Source organism: Meriones unguiculatus, chromosome 6 (genome assembly GCF_030254825.1).
Source record: "Meriones unguiculatus strain TT.TT164.6M chromosome 6, Bangor_MerUng_6.1, whole genome shotgun sequence".
NCBI lineage: Eukaryota > Metazoa > Chordata > Mammalia > Rodentia > Muridae > Meriones > Meriones unguiculatus.
In genome coordinates this window covers 37809259-37828408 of record NC_083354.1, presented here as the reverse complement: position 1 = coordinate 37828408, position 19150 = coordinate 37809259, and the positions used below count along the sequence as shown (strand labels likewise).

The 19150-nt window shown below is 44.8% G+C and overlaps 1 protein-coding gene across 1 annotated transcript in view; it reads left to right on the top strand.

Moving 5' to 3' along the window:
* The first annotated feature begins 985 nt into the window (after positions 1–985).
* The window catches only part of Dync1li1 (dynein cytoplasmic 1 light intermediate chain 1), a 34575-nt gene continuing 16410 nt past the window's right edge, over positions 986–19150 (top strand). The window contains exons 1-3 of the mRNA XM_060385113.1: positions 986–1253; positions 1431–1504; positions 18250–18366. Of these exons, the coding sequence (XP_060241096.1) occupies positions 1108–1253; positions 1431–1504; positions 18250–18366 (337 nt within the window). The 5' untranslated portion in view covers positions 986–1107. The remainder of the gene's footprint in view (positions 1254–1430; positions 1505–18249; positions 18367–19150) is intronic.

Here is a 19150-nt window from a genome sequence, read left to right as displayed (position 1 = left end):
TTTTCTTGCTAGCCTAACAGCATCGTTGAGGTCACGAGAGCAAGCTGTCTTCAACTATGGGAAAGATGTACAAAAACCAGACTATCTCCAGCAATTGCTCTTACAGGGTGTAGGACAGCCTGAAGGCCACCGACTCTTTCTGGAAATGGGCCTCAGGTATTCCAATATGTTGTTAGCCACTACAGTTCTAATAGAGAATTATCTGGGTGTAGCTCACGTTCTCTGTGCTTGCTGTATTAACCACCTGACCGAGGGATCACTCGTGTGTGTGTGTGTGTGTGTGTGTGTGTGTGTGGTGTCTCTTCGAATCTCACAAGGGACATCTCAGACATCAAGATCAGAGGCTGGCGTGGTGACGTGCAACTAACTGGTAAGCTCCCTCAGCTCTTGGGGCGAGTTGGCAGGAAGATCAGTTAAGAGTCCAGCCTGGACTACATTAAATTCCCATTGGGAAAACAAAACCAAACCCAAAATCCATCAAGACCATTAATTTTACAAGTGTTGCCAACATTTATCCGTCACGCAGCTGCATAGAAACTGAAACTGGAAGAACCGGCTCCAGATGTGGGTTCAGCTTGAGGTACTCCTGTCCGTTGAGAAGGTGAGGAGAAAAGGCCAGAAACCCAGGACAGGCGTAGGGAAGGCTGCAGACCCCGCGTGGCCCCTCTGAACGGTGGGCAGCGCAGCATATCCAGGTCGGTCCCAGCTTACCGCCCATTGCAGGGTGGGAGGCTGCGCCTCTCACCTGACTTGTCCTGGCCGCCTCGCTGCCGCAGCCCAGGTGACGGGTGGTGGCACGTCGGGCGGCGTTTCAGCTTGAAGATACAGGGAAAACCAGCACTGCCACTACAGAGCCGGAGGAACTTCGGCCCGCGCATGCGCAGACGGCTGTCCCCGACCTAGCGCGCACGCGCAGCAGCGTCCCGCTCCGCCGGTAACCCCGCCCCAGTCCCCGCCCCCAGGCTTGGTTCCCGCCCCCGCAGGCGCGGTCAGCTCCGGAGCCCCGAACGCCCATATCCGGGTTCCCTCCGCCGCCGCCGCCGCCGCCGCCGCTGCCGCCGCCTCGCTCTTTCAGCCCTGTCAGGAGTGGTGTGATTCCCGACCAAGATGGCGGCCGTGGGGCGAGTCGGCTCGTTCGGTTCATCTCCACCCGGGCTCGCCTCGACTTACGCCAGCGGGCCCCTGGCTAACGAGCTGGCGTCGGGCAGCGGCGGCCCCGCGGCGGGCGACGATGAGGACGGGCAGAACCTTTGGTAAAGACCGCACCCCTCTCTGGTCCCTCGCGGGTTATCTCCTCGCCGGGGCGAACGCCTCTGGGATCCCGGTGCCCCGCGGGAGCTGGGGGCCGGGCGGGGCCTCCCGGGAGCTGGGGCCGGCGGTTCCCGTCCTCGGCCGGGCCCGGCCTCAGCCTGCGCTTTGCTCCCCGTTAGGTCCTGCATCCTCAGCGAGGTGTCCACGCGCTCGCGCTCCAAGCTCCCGACCGGGAAGAACGTGCTGCTGCTGGGTGAGTGGTCCCCGCTGTGGCCGGGGGTGCAGGGTCACCCATCCGCTCGCCCACTCTCTTTGTGCGGACAGCCGGGGCGGCCGCGCCCCGCCTCCCGGCCTGCGGCTGACAGCTGGGGGGCTGAGGGGATCCTGGTTCTCCCTGCCCGGACCCTCCGGTCCTTTCTCCTCCCTGGGACGTGGGATGAGCCTGTCATCTCCTCCGGGAGAGACAGAATGAACCTAACACCCATGGGAATGGGAATCCCAGCGTTCTGGGGTTCTACCCAGAAAAACGGGGACAGTTTTTCCTTTCATAACAGAGGTTGGTAGCAGGCGGGCTCTTGGTGCTCCAGCGCAAATGCATGCCATTAATATTTAATAGCTGACTCTTTTGTGTAATTGACAGGAGCCAGGGACTGGGTCGTGATGAGTGTTATTTGAATCAGCGTTCTCCCGTTCTCTCAGTGCTGTGTGCTCGGGTTGCAGTTGCCTTTTTAACTGTCACCTAATAACTCTGAAATTTGTAAAGGGCAGTAGAACAGCGTTCTCATTTAGTTCCTTCAGTGGGATGGCTAGACTAAGGGAGACATGTCTCTCCCCTTTTCTTAGGTTTATTTATTTATTTTTTTAATCTCTACTGCATGGCAAGTGGGGATAAAGGACCAAGGGACAATGGACAATCCCAGCTTCACAGTTTTGTAAGTGTTTCCAGGAGGAATACCCCTCCCCCTTTTTATAACGTGCAAGATATTGGAGTGTATAATAGGTTGACAGTCATATTTTAAAACTTTGATGTGGGTGTCTCAAAACTTTAGCCTCTTGATTTTAGCTTAAAGGTTGAGAAGCTATGCCTGAAGAGTATGTATGTCTAAAAATTGCTACCTGAGGGGCTCCTCAGTTGACGATGACTGAGGAGGTGGGAAGAAATGACTCATTTTCTATGACCTTCTACTAATACATGCATATGTCTTTGTGTTGTATAAAGCTGTGGTCAAGCTAGTTGAAAAATCAGCATTGTTCCTGACCTTTCTTTTCCTGTGATTGAAAGCACCACGTGCAGATAGCCTGGATTGAATAAAGGCCCCTGTCACATATGAACTCTGTGGTCTTAAGCAAGTCGATTTTGTGTCTGTAAGCCTGGGCACCTTCATCTTTCAAATGAGAGTTCAAATGAAAGACAGTGCCTGCCTCCTGGAATTGTGGGAGGGTCAAATGATACACTGTAAAGCCAGGCAGCAGACATTATGAGATGGACATGACTGAATGAGAAAGCATTCCTGGGAAGTCTTTAACAAGTGAATTAGGGCCGGCCATTGAGTTGTGCCCAGTAAACTTGTCTTCTTCCTTAAGAACAAGAAAGGATTACTGCCCAAATGAGAGCTATTGATAGGGCAGAGATAAAATAGGGTCCCAAAGCAACAAAACAAAAACCAGTTCCAGAGACCGTTTTTAATTACTGATGCAGACAGATCACTGCTGATTGCTACAGTGAACTTAAGACTGCTTGAGCCCCAGGAGGTGGATTCTGTTTTAGTTACTCTGTAGATTTGGTTACTTTAGATTTCTTTTCAAATCTCACCAGGAGAAATGGGCAGTCTTGTTCCCATCTGGTGTTTTCTGGGTCCTTCTGACACTGGGTCAGGTTGTAAGACTTGGTGAACTGAGTGGCTCCACACTCGTTCAGCTTCCCCCTACCCAGGCTAGATTTACTTTCTTATGAACTTAACCATTCAGAAAGCTCCATTCGGTTTCCTTACGTAAGCCTGAAATGCCATGTTTTTCTTTCAGTACTGTTAGGGTTTTCTTGAACCCTTTTCAGCTTTGGGACAAACTAATCATTGATTTTTTTAATACTGTTTATGCAAATACAGTTACTTCCCCAAATTCCTCTAAAGAGTTCTTGGCGGCATTTGTTGTCGGGTATTATAGCAGTGCTCAGTCTGAGGTGGTAGAGGAAAGAAATGCACTGTAGGCATTACAGTTGTCCTTGTTATGAGCTGGAAGGTATCAGGCCAGGGAGGTGCTTGACTCTGATATGTCACTCATGAATGATGGTGTTTTGGAGTCTGTATTCAAAGAAGAAAACAAGTCGGAGCCCATTAACGAGGCTTTGTGTTTCAGAAATAACCTAGTAAGGAAGAATGATACAGGCCTGGGAATCCCTTACACATCTACATTGCATATCTACACATCATCACAATTTTAACCCTTAGTTTGCTGCCTCACCTTTCCTCCGAGTAGGATAATGGAGTCAGAACTAGGGGTGTGCGTATGTGCATAAGGAATTCTCAAAAGCAGGTTTTTTTCTTTCTTTTTTTTAAGATTTGTGTGTGTGTATGTGTGTGTGGTGGTGGTAGTGGTCCTATGCATATGAATGCAAGTGCTCACAGAGGCCAGAAGTGTGAGATATCCCTGGAGTTGGGGTTACAGGCCCGATTTAGATGCTGGGAATCGAACTCAGGTCCTCAGGAAGGGCAGTATGTTAAGAACAGTATCTTAACCATTGAGCCATCTCTCAAAAACATTTTCATACATATCTGTGGTTCTAGCCTGCCCAATTTAGAGGATTGATGGTAGCACCAATTTATAGAAAGGGTGATGGTATTTAGACACAGTTAAGTCGGTTCTCCAGACTCCTTATTGTTAAGGGCCCTGGATGGCATGGCACTGGCATAGCTTCGTGTCTGGATTGAAGTCCCTTCAAGGGAGATAATGCCACATACAAAACTCTTTACTACTCATTTCTTTTGTTTGTTTTTTTGTTTGTTTGGTTTTTCAAGACCAGGTTCCTCTGTGTAGTCCTGGCTATCCTGGAACTCGCTCTGTAGACCAGGCTGGCCTCGAACTCACAGAAAGATCTACTTTCTCTGTCTCCCGAGTGCTGAGATTAAAGACATGCACCACCACTGCCTGGCCTCAGTGGTTATTTTTGACCCAGAATACCAATAATTAATTAAAGGAAAAAAAATCTGGTCTTAAGCCAGTACCCAGGAGGATAAAGCATGAGAAGCACAAATTCAGGGGCTGTACAGGGAGACCTTGTCTTTAAAAAGAAACTAGGTGATTTGGTGAGATTCAGCCAGAGGATCAAGAATACAAAGCCATTCTCAGTTGTATATTAAGACAATAACAACAAAAAACAAGAGCAAGGGGCTGGAAAGATGGTTCAGCAATTAAGAACACTTGCTCTCAGGGTTCGAGAGACGGCTCGGTGGTTAAGAGCACTGGCTGCTTTTCCAGAGGACCTGGGTTCAACTCCCAGCATCCACATGGCAACTCACAACTGTCTGTAACTCTGGTTCCAAAGGATCTGGGATACACACACAGGCAAAACATCAATGCACATAAAAATAAATAAATCTTTAAAAAAAAGAGAGAGAACACTTATTCTTGCAGGTTCAGTTCCCAGGAGCTACATGGTGGCTTCTAACCATCCAGTTGTGGAGATCTGACACTCTCTTCTGGCCACCTCAGACACCAGGCACATACATATGTGCAGGCTAAACATTAATAAACAGAAGAAAAAAAGAAAATCTTTGAAAAGAAAAGAAGGAACTTCAAGTTCTTATTGGGCTTTGGGATATGACTTATTGAGGGATATAACTGCCCATGACACTTGTGCTTAACTGTCTGTTTAATCTACCTAAGCCTGGCTCTTAGTGAAGTCCGGAAAGACTATGACAGTACTCAGTCATTCTACACATATCATTTTAACTTTCTCCTTTTTCAGTAGAGGAGTGAGTAGTAGGGAATGAACCCAGAGCCTCACACATAATAGGTAGACATTCTTACATCCTGAGCCCCTGAAACTATTAATCTTTTGAGGAGCAGGGATTGAAGGGTTCCATAACTGTGGGAAACATGTTTTTATTAGTTGAATTATGTTGATGCTGTTCCTAGTCTAGTTGATTATGAGACTAATGTCAGTCAGTGATTGAATGACACAAAGAAGACTGTCTCATATATAGTACAGAGTTGAGGATTAGCATAAAATATGTGCTTAGTATATGTTATGCTAAAACATCTACCAAATACAAAATGTTATGAAGATCAGATGGCATATTGGTGTCTTAAAATAGTCAGGGCCAGCAAAGTTTTTGTAGAGGATCAGACACTAAGTATGTATGCTTTGTGAGTCATGCAGTATCTTGAAACTCCTCAGTTCTGCTCTTTAGTCACCAAACAGCTACAAATAATACATGAATGAATGAAACATAGCAGTATTTCAATAAAAGTTTGTTTTCAGAAACAGGCAATGGACCACTTTTGCTCTATGACCTGGAATCATTGAATTCTCCCTTTTTGTTGCCATTAGTTTTATCCTTAAACAAAGATGACAGTTAATGGAGTTTTTATTGAATGGGTTATGGTATTTGGCACAGAAGATGCTCAGTAAGTACGTGTTGCATGAATTAACTTTTGGTATAGTTGAATAGAGATTTAAGAATTAAGAGTAGTAGACATATTTCCCCAGTGTCACTGTCAAAAACAGAGATAAACTGGTAGATTGGTTCTTCAGCTGGAGTGAAGTCCAATGAAAGAAAATGCCAACAAAAGGGCTTTGAAAGTTCGAGAGGAGCTGGGCATGGTAGCACAGACTTCCCTGTACTTGGGAGATAGAGGCAAGAGGATTAGGAACCCTCATTACATAGTGAGTTAGAGTTCAGCCTGGGCTGCATGAGTCTCGTGTCTCAAAAAACTAGAAAGAAAGAAAAAGAAAGAAGAATGAAAGAAAGAAAGGAATAGAAAATGCAGACCAGAACCCTGAATTAGGAAAAAAAAAAAAAAAAAGAAGAAGTAGATACCACATGGTGTCTTGTTAGCCAGAGGGTGAGATGGGCAAGCCTATCTGTTAGTTAGTTATTTTCCTATTTGAGACAAGGTTTCTCTGTGTAGCCTTGGCTGTCCTGGACTCACTTTGTAGACCAGGCTAGCTTCAAACTCATATCAATCCACCTGCCTCTGCCTCCTGTGCTGAGAGTACAGGTGTGTGGCTACTTTGCCCAGCTTATAAAACATTTTATAAGCTGACTGGACAGAGGCATTTGTTCCAGCTACAGGTCATTAAATAAAGTCCTAGAGTTGGTGTATGCTAACTTATTTGCACATCTTTATGACAACCAAAGGTCCAGCAGAATACTGTTCATGAACATGTTAAATCAGGACTGATTGCTAATAAAGCTGAAACTTTGGGAAATTCTGTATGAACCTACACATGGAAAACCCTTCTACCAGAGATCAGACTCAGGTCGTTGGGCTTGCTTGGCAAGCATTTTATGTGCTGGGCCTTGCCAGCACAGTTTATCTCTTCTTATTGAATAATAGTATATTTGGCTGTATTGTAATTATAGTTGATTATACGTCATTATTGTTACATCTTATTTTCCTTGTACCCAGTATTATCTTTGGTATAAATTCCTATGGTTGAACTGCTAAGTAACATATACCATAGCTGCTGATAAAGAGCCTTTGGCTCAGTGAGACTTTGACCTCCCGAGCAGAGGAGCATTGACAGCCATTGGGATCAGCATTTACTGGCTCTAGTGCTTATTGAATTAAACTTCTTTTTAATTCCTTCTTAGTGAGAGTTGGAGAAATAACCGAGAATAAGTTCTAAAGTTCTCATGGGATGGGGGTCGCCAAGTGATGGGAACTGTCTTGTGTTGTGCCAGTTCTTGGTGCTGAGGGTCTCCCAGGTGCTGTCTTACAGACAAGGGCCTCACAGTTTCATGAGGATTCAAGTTTGACTTTGGCTTTTTGCTCTGAACATACTTCTTGATGCTTCTGAGCATTTAGTCTGAACAGGTGTGCATAAAGGTTTACTCATGCCACAAGGCCAATTGCCATTCTAACTGGCCAAGGCGAGAGATGGGAGCAGATCAAAAGCCTCCATCTGGATTCTCCATGGACCTGTGGAGGGCTAAGTGGAGGAGCTGAGCCAAAAGCAGTTGAATGAAAGGCCCCTCTTGAGGCTGGGTGTTGTGGCACTTGGGATGCAGAGATAGGTGATCTCTGTGAGTTCACAGTCAGCCTGGTTTCATAGGGAGTTCCAGGACAGGTAAGGCTCCATGGAGAGATCCTGTTTCAAAACAAAGTAAAGAAAAGAAAAAGGTCCCTTTTGTCACTAGAACATGCTAGTTTATGTTATATCACGAAAGACCAAGGTCAAATAAAGTTGCATCTGGTTTTTATATGGCAGGTTAGGGATTCCTTTTCACCCCGTAGTGTAGTGTGGTGATCCATTGGGGGTGTCGATGCCAGAGAAGGGGTGTGGTACCAAACCTGTGCTAAGCAGGAGTGCAGTGCCTCAGCAAAAGAGCGGACAGAGACAGAAGACTGCAGAGTGCTGTTTGATCCATTGTCATCAATGACGGGAGCTGATCCAGGCACAAGGTGGCCATGTGGCTTTGTGTTCATGAGGGCTGGCAGAGTTTAAATTGCTTTGAGTTTCAGACAGTACCAACACACTTTCTAGCCCGTGAGCATAGTGTGCAGGAACTTACGCGAACCCCTGGGGACAGTGCTGTGCCTTAGTGCTTGGGGGAGCAGCTGCCTCACAGGCTGTGTGAGGCGTCTCACCTTCACAGGCTTCGTGTTTTCATGATGTTCTTTTAAAGTACTGGCGCTGGTCTTACAGAGGAGTTTCGGTTCTAACATGTCACAAATCCAGTGAATGGTAATAGAAACAGCTTTTTAGTCCATCACTGTGGAGCTAGGGCCTGGGCTCCATGTAGAAGTTACCTGACGTGTCCCAGTAACCAGCTGATAATAGTATGTCACAGAGATCACATCTGAGTCTTCACGTTCCTCATCTGTATGTTGACATCACAAAGTATATTGGCAGTGGCACATACCTTTAATCCCAGCACTTGGGAGGGAGAGGCAGGGGGATCTTTGTGACTTTGATGCTAGCCTGGTCTACAGAGTGAGTTCCAGGGCAGCTAGGATTGTTACACAGAGAAACCCTGTCTCATGCCCTCCCCCCAACAAAACAAAACAACCCACCAAAGTATCTTACTATGGGCTGATGAGAGAGCGCAGTGAGTAAAGGCTTCTGCTGCCAAGCCTGATGACCTGAGCTAGATCCCTCACATCCACATGATGGTGGGAGGAACCAACCTCAACGTTGTTCTCTGATACCTCACCCCTACAATAAACAAACAACTACGTGTAACAAAAAAGTGTTGGGCTGGAGAGATGGCTGAGAGATTAAGAGCACTGCCTGTTCCTCAAAGGCCCTGAGTTCAGTTCCCAGCAACCACATGGTGGCTCACCACCATCTATAATGATATCTGCTGCCTCCCTCTTCTGGCATGCGGTGTACATGGAGGCAGAACACTGTATACATAATAAATATTCTTTAAAAAGTATCTTGGTATTACATCCCTTTGTTGAATTAGAGATCTTTCTGGAACCACCAGCATACATTTGTGCTTATAAACTTCCTGTGATTTTGTGATCACTTTGGTTTTTAAATTTGAGCTGAGGACTGAGAATTGATAGCTGTAGTTGCTTTAGAGAAACTGAAGTTCTGTTAAATTCTGTTAAGTGGCTTATGTGAGCAGAGCATTGACAGATAACTTGGAATCTGGGCTTACAGTGGAGCACTTCTCTGTAGTCTGCAACAGCTGTCAGCAAGCCTTTGTCCCTTTGCTCGTTTGCTGGTCAGACATGGGCTTTTCCTGTGCCAATGGGCTCTGAAATGTCTCCAAACTTGTCTAGGGCAAAGCAGTTCCCAACAGAATTTCAGGGATTGACCCATGGCGATTTTGCATGGCCAACAAGCTAAGAATGGCTTTTGTTTCTGTTTTTACCATTTTAAAGAGCTACAGGAAGAGGGCAGTGAGATGGGTCAGTGAGTAAAAGCTTGCAGCCAAGCCTGCTGTCTGAGTTTGGTCTCCAGGACCTGCGTGGTGAAAGCAGAGGAGCACCTCCCTGCAAGTAGTCCTCTGCCCTCTACATATGCTCTGTGGCACATTTGCGCATGTGCTCATGCACACACACAGAAGCACAAAATAAATATAATTATTATTTGTTTAATGTTGGAGTCCATAAAAGACTTTGTGAGAGACCTATGTGACCTGTAGCTTAAATTAATTTTCTACCCATTTACATGGAAAGATTCCTAGCATCTGTGTGTGAACATGAAATAACTATTACATTAGTATCTATCTAGGCTCTCTCTCTTTTCTCCTCGACCTTCACTTCTGGAGATGGTCTCCCTATATAGTCCAGGGTGACCTCAAAGTAGCGATCCTCCTGATTCTGCTCCAGAATTACAGGGGAGTGTCAGCACGTATAGCTTTACTGGTTTAAAATATGTCTCCCACTACAAAGGCTGTAGCTCAGTGCTTGCCTGCCTATAGTATATGTGCTCCTATGGTCTATCCCAGTGCTACGAAAAAAGGGAAAGTATGTTTATGTTCTCTTTAAGAAAATCTGTTTTTTTTTTTTTTTTTTTTTTTTTTTGAGACTGGGTTTCTCTGTATAGCTCTGGCTGGCCTGGACTCACTTTGTAGATCAGACTGGCCTCTAACTCACATTCTTCTGCTTGCCTCTGCCTTCCTGAGTGCTGGGGTTTTTTTCTCCACGTCCTGGAGAAAAAAATTTATTTTATTTTATTTTATTTTATTTTTTACAGAGAATATTTCTAGATTTTCTGCAGGAAAAAAGAGAGAGAGAGAGAGAGAGAGATTCCTGCAGAGGCAGGTGGATCTCTGAGTTTGAGGCCAGCCTGGTCTATAAAGTGAGTTCTGGAACAGCAAGGGCTATGCAAAGAAACCCTGTCTCAAAACACACACACGCACACACACACAGAGAGAGAGAGAGAGAGAGAGAGAGAGAGAGAGAAAGAGAGAGAGAGAGAGAAGAGACAGGCAGGTAGGCAGACAGACAGAAAGAAAATCTAGTTTACAGACAGGAATTTAGATAAACTTAATTTAACATCACCTACAGGGTACTTGACTTTACAGGGCTTTCACCTTTGTTTGCTTACATAGTAACTCTGCTATGTAGATCAGGCTGGCCTGGCACTCAGAGAGATCCTCCTGCCTCTGCTGGGATAAAAGGAGTATGCCACCATGCCTGATGTGTAGCCTCAAGTTTTATAAGCAAGAGCCGTGAGCAGTTTTAATAAATGTGGTGAGGGCCCAGGACAGGCAGTGGCAAATGAGGCATATTACGAACATTGTGGTGGTGAGTAATTGACATGAATGCTGGGGAAGGATCACCAGTGCCTAACACATGGTTTCTGTAGATGAGGAAGTAGCCAGTTTTGGGAGAGAAGAAAAGGTTAATTTCCTATCTGGGGTTTCCTCAAAAAGCAAGTCCTCTGTGTCCTGCTCGTAGCTAGATAACCTGCCTACAGGAGCATTTGTCTGGTTTGTTGTTTGAGACATGGTTCCCTAGATTGGCTTGGAACTTAGTGTTAGTCCCCAAACTGGAGATAACCTGCCTCACCTCCCTTACCTTCCCAGGGCTGGGTTGTGTTCCACCATGTACTACTTGGGCCATTAAGACTTAATCACACGGCTGGAGAGATGGATGGCCTGGTGGGCACAGGTGCTTGCCGCCAAGTCTGATGACCTAAGTTTAAACCCTGGGACCACACGGGAGAAGGAGAGAAGAACCGAGTCCTGCAAGTTGTCCTCTGACTTCAACACATGCTCCCTTCCGTATATGCCTACATACACACACAGGAGAGAATAAATTAGTGTAAAAATAATTTTAAACGATTTTAGCTGTATTTGCTCTTCCTATCTATTTACTTTTCTTTATGTTGCTAGAAATCAAACCCAGCACCTTGGACCTGCTAGGCAATTTCTTTTCCAATGAGCTAAATTCCTACCCTGTGCCTCATTTTGAAGAGTGTATTTATTTATTTATTTTGTGTGTGTGCATGTGTCTGTGTTTGAGTATGAGTATGTGCATGTGTGATGGATGTTCTTGGGACCCCAAGGAGGATGCTGGATCCCTGGAGCTAGAGTTACAGGTGGGTTAAGCAATTCTATAGGCGTGCTGGGGACTGAACTCCAGTCCTCTGCAAGAGCAGCAGGTCTTTACTGCCAAGCCAGCTGTCAGCCCCATTTCCCAGCTCTATCCAGCCTGCTCACCCACTTCAAGAGAAGTATTTTAAGAAATGGAAACATGCGTTGACATTACTGGTGGGTCATCCTTTTTCTCTAGCTTCTTATTACTTTGGTTTTCAGATCAGTTAACAATAAAAATTTATATACATGCATGTAAATATATGTATATTAACAATTATATATATATATATGTATGTTATATATGTGAGACAGGATCTCACTGTGTAGCCTTGGCTGGCTTTAAACTCATGGTGATCCACATGCTTCTGTCTCCAGAGAGTGCTAGATTAAAGGCGTGCTGACATTATCACATCTGGCCTAAACTATTGTTTAAAATAGGAAAGGGGATTTTTTTTTTTAAGATTTATTGATTATGTATACAGTGTTCTGCTTGCATGTACACCCGCACGCCATAAGAGGGCACCAGGTCTCATTATAGATGGTTATGAGCTGCCATATAGTTGCTGGGAATTGAACTCAGGACTTGGAAAAGGGATTTGTGAAGCTCGGGAGAATGGTTGGCTAATGCTGAGTTGATGGCAGCTTTCAGTGGCCAGTCTGTGGAAGCCTAGAGAAGAACAGATACTTTGTCACACTTTCTAGGCTATGGGGCAATGAACAAAACAGACCAATAGGTGGCTTTCTGCAGCTTCCAGGTGAAGACTAAGTATAGCACATATGTGCTAGTGACTTCCGTGGAGAAAGTCAACAGGAGGTGAGGAAGGTTGGAGGGGCATATTTTTTATTTCACATTATTAGTAGTAGTATTAGTATTTTGACCATCAAGTAATATGTTCTACCCAGAACCACCATCAAAATACTAGGTAGGTGCTCTGTCACAGAGCCACCGCCTTGGCCCTGTGTTTTTTTTTTTTTTTTTTAATTTTGGGAGGGTGAGAGTGAGTGTGTGTGTGTGTGTGTGTGTGTGTGTGTGTATGTGTTCATGCTCAGTACACAGAGGTATGCATGCCCTGGCATGATGTGGAGGTCAGAGGACATCTTGAACAATTTAGTTCTTTCTTCCTTCTGCTTTGTGGGTCCCAGGAGCTGAGTTTAGGTTGTTTCAGCTTGGTGGCAAACGCCTTTACTGTGGCAGGCCATCTTAATGGTCCTTTAGTTTTGCTTATTTGAGACTCATCGGACTCCAGTCTCAGTATGTTGCCTAGGCTGGTCTTGAACTCACTCTGTAACCAGGACAAGACTTGAACTTGAAATATTTCTGCCTTAGCTTTCTGAATAACTGTGGCTATGGGTTTGTGAAGCCTGTTCCAGACTTATTCTTTTTATTTTATTTTACTTTTTTGTTTTTGAGACAAGACTTCTCTGTGTACCCTAGCTGTCCCACTCACTCTATAGACCAGGCTGGCCTCAAATTCAGAGATATCCACTTGCCTCTGCCTCCTTTTCCCTGTAATTAAAGGCATGTGCCACTGCCTGGCTTTCCATATTTGAATTTAAGAGTCTGTCTCCCTGGCTTCTGGCATGTGTTCTTTCTAAAATATCTCAACTGTTGTGGCTCCCCGTTGTCAGAAGGACAGTTTAACTTTCTTTCACTTTTTTCTTGGTTTTTCGAGACAGGGTTTCTCTGTGTAGCCTTGGCTCTCCTGGACTCACTTTGTAGACCAGTGTGTCCTGGAACTCAGAGAAATCCACCTGCCTCTGCCTCCTTGAATGCTGGGATTACAGGTGTGTGGCACCCCACCCCACCCAGCTCAGTTTAACTCTCTCTTTTTTTTTTTTAGGATTTTATTTATTATGTGTGTGAGTGCTCCATCTCCATGTATGCCAGGATAGATGGTTGTGAGCCACCATGTGGTTGCTGGGAATTGAATTCAGGACCTCTGGAAGAGCAGACAGTGCTCTTACCAACTGAGCCATCTCTCCAGCCCTCAGTTTAACTTTCTTAAGCCTGTCATGTTGACCTTAACTTACTCCTTTGGTTTATTTTCTACATAGGCCAAGCTGGCCTCAAACTCGAGATCCCACCTCATTTCACAGAGTGCTGGGACTGTAGGCTGTGCCACCATGCTAAGCATTTGTCCTTGTTAGAAGGACACTTCCTTTGCCTGGGTCTCTGCTCTCACTTTCCCTTCCTGAAATGATTAACTCCTGGTGGTTAATGAATCCTGCAAGGTTTGGCTGAAGTGTTGCCTTCGCTGCAAACTGTCTGACTTCAGGTGTCACCAGGCTCCTTTCTCCTTAGGACAGTGACATGGCAGGTGGATTTTGTATTTCTAGGGCATGGTTTATGTTCAGGTGCAGATCTCTTAAGCATTTCCATAGCTCTTCCAACATGGTGATTCATACTATTTTTAGCGTGAGAGTCTGTTCCAGCCTCCTAAGGAGATATTCTCTTCCTTATAGTTTTCAAGCAATTACAAAGCTATAAGTTAAATGCCACAGTGCTATACAGAGCTAAAAGGATTCACATCACAAGACCAATATAAAAACAATTTTGACATATCCCACTTTGCCTGAGAATTACTGTTATTATCATAGACGTTACTGTTTCTGGCCTAATCTGTGTCGTTTTGATGGCTAGTTCAATAGTATACATAAAAGTAGCAGGAAGTATTTAATTCCCACATTCTTTTTCTTAATTAGGTAAAATTATATGTACTTGCTGTGTGTAATATGCTGTGTGGGACATACGCACTTTGGACAATGGCTTGTTATGTCATATATTACCAGTCTCGTGATAAAAAGCCTTGACATTTTCTGAGCTGTCATGTCATTCTCCTGTCCATGTGGCCCCTGAGCTGCCACGTGTTCTAGGCAGTCCCCACTTTGCATGGTGCTGCAAGTTCTGGTGCGTAACTGCAGTGCAGAAGAACTCTGATACCACTTTCTCTTTCTATCTAAGACTGATCTGTGTGACTTCTGCCTCACCAGCTCCCCAGATCCTGAGAACCAGCTTTCCACACTCTGTTCTATGGGCTTAGCTTCCAGCTCTGTATAGCAGAGAGGTGCCTGTGAAATTTGTCTTTTATGCCTGGCTTATTTCACTTAACATTATGTCCCCTGAGTTCAACCCTGTTTTCACAATTGTTAGGATTTCTTTTATGACATCGTAGTAATCTATCATGGTATATATCTATTCTTTTCTTTCTTTAGTTTTTTGAGACAGTTTCTCTGTGTAGCTTTGGCCATTCTGCACTCGCTTTCTAGGCCAGTCTAGCCTCAAACTCACAGAGCTCTGCCTGCCTCTGCCTCTCCAAGTGCTGGGATTACAGGCGTGTACCAACACACCCGGCTTTTTCTTTTTCTTTTTTGAGACAGGCTCTCATATACCCTAAGCTGTCTTTGCACTCATAAAGTTGAGGCTGGTTTTCAACTCATGGTCTTTCTGCCCTTCAAATCTTAAATGATGTGATTATAGATATGCACTATGATGCTTGGTTTTCCTGAATTGTCTTTATCCAATAATCTGATGATGACTCTTAAATTGGGTTTTATATCTTGGCATTGTGGATAATGTGCAATGAACAATAGATTGTAAATACTTTTTCAAATAGTGATCTGATTTAATATGTATGTATGTATGGATGAATATATGTATACAATGTCAAACTTTTGATATCTATTCATGATTATATTTGCTAATAATGAAGTGTTGAAAAATGATTTGTGAAAATAATCAGTCCTCTGATGAAATATGGTAGTGAATATTGTAAGGTACCTTCTTTTTGGGGTCCATTAGGGGGTTTGAGGTTTGTAGTATTTATAGCCTGGCTATGATTTAACTATGTAGCCCTGGTTACCCTCAAGCTCTCAGCCCATTGCCTCACTCTTCTAAGTGCTGGGATTACAGGCATGCACTACCACTTCTGGTGTGTTCGGTTGTTTTGTTTCTCAACTTGATCAAACTAGAGTCATCTGATAAGCGGGAACTTAACTGAGAAAATGCCTCCATCAGATTGGCCTGTGGGCAGATCTTTGGGACATTTTTTTGATTGATGATTGATGTGGAAGAGCCCAGCCTACTGTGGACCATGCCTTTCCTGGGCAGATGGTCCTGTGCTGTATAAGAAAGCAAAGGCTGCTGGAGAGATGGCTCAGAGGTTAAGAGCACTGGCTGCTTTTGCAGAAGGCCCAGGTTCAATTCGCAGTACCCATGCAGGCTCACAGAGGCCTGTAACTCCTGTTCCAGGGGGATTTGATGCCCTCTTCTGACCTTTATAGGGTCCAGGCACACACGTGGTGAAAGACATAATATGCAGGCAAAACACTCATACAGTAAAAGAGATAAAGATATAAAATAGAAAAGAAAGAAAGCAGAAAGAGCAAGTCAGTAAGCAGCACTTGTTCATGAGCTCTGCTTCAGCTCCTTTTTCAGGTCCCTGAGTCCTGCCATGACTTTCCTGCATGATGGACTGTGAGCTGTAAAGTGAAATCAATCCCACTCCCATCCCATCATTGCTTTTGCTCATGGTCTTTATTATAGCAATAGAAATATAACTTAGACACTTGACATCTAGGGTACTTTGCTTTTTAAACTTTAATTGTTTGTTTTACTTTTATTATGTTCATATATATGTGTGTTTGTCTTTGTATGAGTATGTGCTTGTGCCTGTTGGATCTCCCTGGAGCTGGAGTTACAGATAGATGTGAGCCACCTGACGTGGGTACTGAGAAGGAAACTCTGGTCTTCTAACAGAAGCAAGTGCTCTGAACCACTGAGCCATCTCCACCCCCAGAACACTTTGATTTGAGTTGCCTCCACCTGATAGCATGATTAGAAACACAAGTGGACTGGACGCAGTGACACACCTTTAAGCCCAGCACTTGGAGACAGAGGTTAAGTGGACCTCTGAGTTTGAGTCCAGCCTGGTATAGAATACGAGTTCTAGGGTAGCTAGTGCTACACTGAAAAACTGAGAGAGAGAGGGAGAGAGAGAGAGAGAGAGAACAGTGGACAGGTGGTCACTGTGATCTGTGACATAATTAAGATGCAGAGGTAGTCAGTTATTCAGAAGATCTGTGACATAGGCACCAGCTTTTGCTGTTGCTGCCTCCTCCTCTTTTTCCTATTCCTCTTCTTTTTGTTTTTGTTTTGAGACAGGGCATCTCTGTTTAGCCCTGGCTGTCCTGGAACTTGATTTGTAGACTAGGCTGGCCTTGAACTCACAGAGATCCACCTGTCTCTGCCTCCCAAGCTAGGGAATTAAGGGTGTGCCCCACCACGCCGGCCCTTCCTCTTCTTAAAAATGAAAGCAGATGGCTCAGCAGTTAAGAGCATTGGCTGCTATTCTAGAGGACTACTGTTCAATTCCCAGCACCCAAACGGCAGCTCACAACCAATCATGTGTAACTCTAGTTCCAGGAGCTCTGATGCCCTCTTCTTATCTCTACTGGCACTAGGCATGCACCTGGTACACAGACATACATGCAGGCAAAGTGTCAGCATCCATAAAATAAAATAAAAATACAATGAAAAATTTTGAGACAAGGTCTCATGTAGCCTAGGCTGGTTTCAGACTCAGTTTGTGGTTGTGGCTGACTGTGAACTCCTAAACCTTCTGATCCTACCCACTAAGTACAGGACTGCAGACAGGCACCCCATACCAGGTCTGTGTGGTGCTGGAAGGGAACCCCGGGCTTTGTGGATGCTAGGCAAGACTCCCAACTGAGTCACATTTCAATCCTTAAACTTTCCATATCTGCCAAGTTTAAATCACACACTTTCCCGCCACTGTTATTTTTAAGGCTATTTCCTATTTCTGTCTGTTCTATATTCCTCCTTTTCTTTTCTCCTGCCCAACTTACTGTTTCTTCTCTGCTCTCCCAATCTCTTGTCCCATGGTCAGTTATGGTTTTGCTCAGCGTCCCAGTTCCCTGTCCCGATCAGTCAAATAAGCCATCTCCTCTCCATAATGTGGGCATGACTCAGGTCAGGCCAGTTGTTCCCAGATCATGAGTGGTGGCATTCCTGTAGTCCCAGGTGAGGCAACTAGATTGTAAGTTAGAGACCAGCTTGGCCTACACAGTGAGACCTTTGCTCGAATATAAGGGGTAGGAGTGCTGAGAAACGGCTCAGTGGTCTAGAGCACATCGCTCCTGCTGAGAGTCTGTGCAGCTCCACATCTGGGGAGATCAGGTTCTATCTGTGGCCTCCATAGACCCCTGCACTCATGAGCACAGACTGCCCCCACATACACAGAACTTTTGAAGTAAATATTTTTTACTTTAAAAAAGCCAAAAAAGAAGGTGGTGGCTTTGTTATCATCCTTTCCCTCTGCAGATTGTGGTGTACTTTGTAAGCTTGCCTTTACTCTGTTCTTCAAACAAACAAATAAAAAAAAAGTGTCTCTACAAAACTGAGATTCTTCATACTGAAGGCTTAGGGAGCCCTTCGCCCCTTACAGATGAGTCTAGGATGGTGTAAATGGGGCACTTCCTGAGCCATGGCCTCCTGCTTTGCCCCTCTTTCCCACAGAGGACCTTTCATAGCAGGATGGACAAGACTTAACAAAAGTAATGGCAGTCCTGGGAGGAGGGAGTCTGCTGTGTTGTCTGCTCCTCAGTGGTGCAGCTGCCCAGCGGCCTTCCCTTGGATCACTCCTTTGGTCATGCCACTGTAGATGGCTTTCCCATGGTGCCAGAGGGGGTACCTGGTCCATGCTAAACTAAACCAGACTTTCCTTTTCCTCTCCTTTTTCTAATGTATGTTATCTAGGTGAAGATGGAGCTGGGAAAACAAGCTTAATAAGAAAAATGCAGGGAGTAGAGGAGTACAAGAAAGGAAGAGGACTGGAGTATCTGTACCTAAATGTTCATGATGAAGACAGGGATGGTGAGTTTGGCCTCCTGAAGTCCTGTGGGCTCTGCTCTTCTCCATCACACTTGTCCAGTTGTCATTGCTCAGCATGGGTTCTGGAATGTCACTTGGATCAGTGAAGAGTTATGTTGATGTGAAGTTGGGTTTCAGACCGTATGGTTTTGAGCATCTTAGGGTATTCCAAATGTGCAATGTTTAGCCTTCTTGCCATCCTTAAAAAATGGTCTCAGAGCCAGGCGGTGATGGTGCATGCCTTTAATCCCAGCACTCGAGAGGCTGAGGCAGATGGATCTCTGTGAGTTCAAGTCCAGCCTGTCTACAGATGGAGACCAGGACAGCAAATGCTACACAGAGAAACCCTGCCTCAAAAAACAAGACAACACAAAACAACATAAAACAAAAAAAAAAAAAACAGTCTCAGTTTTGAGGTTTATTTATGGTGATTGTTTTACCCACCTTTCACCATTTCCTCATTTTCCTATAATAATGTAATTGTTCCATACTTGCTCTCATTTGCTCAGCACATTTCCTTTTTGAGTGTGTAATTTCTTGAATATGTACAGTTCTGTCTGCCGAGGGTAAAATATAAGCATGGTATTTAATGCTTGATTAAGGAATGGGAAATAGAGGAGGGATGCTCTGGTCCTGTAGTTGCCTGTTACTCATTTTAGGCCTTTCCGAATTGTCATATCTGACCCAAATAGTGGAGCCTTATCAGTGCTAACAGACCTCTCCTGTGGATACTTAAATGACCTAATAGTGCTGTAAAGAAACTGTGCGGCTTCTTCCCCTGTTTTGT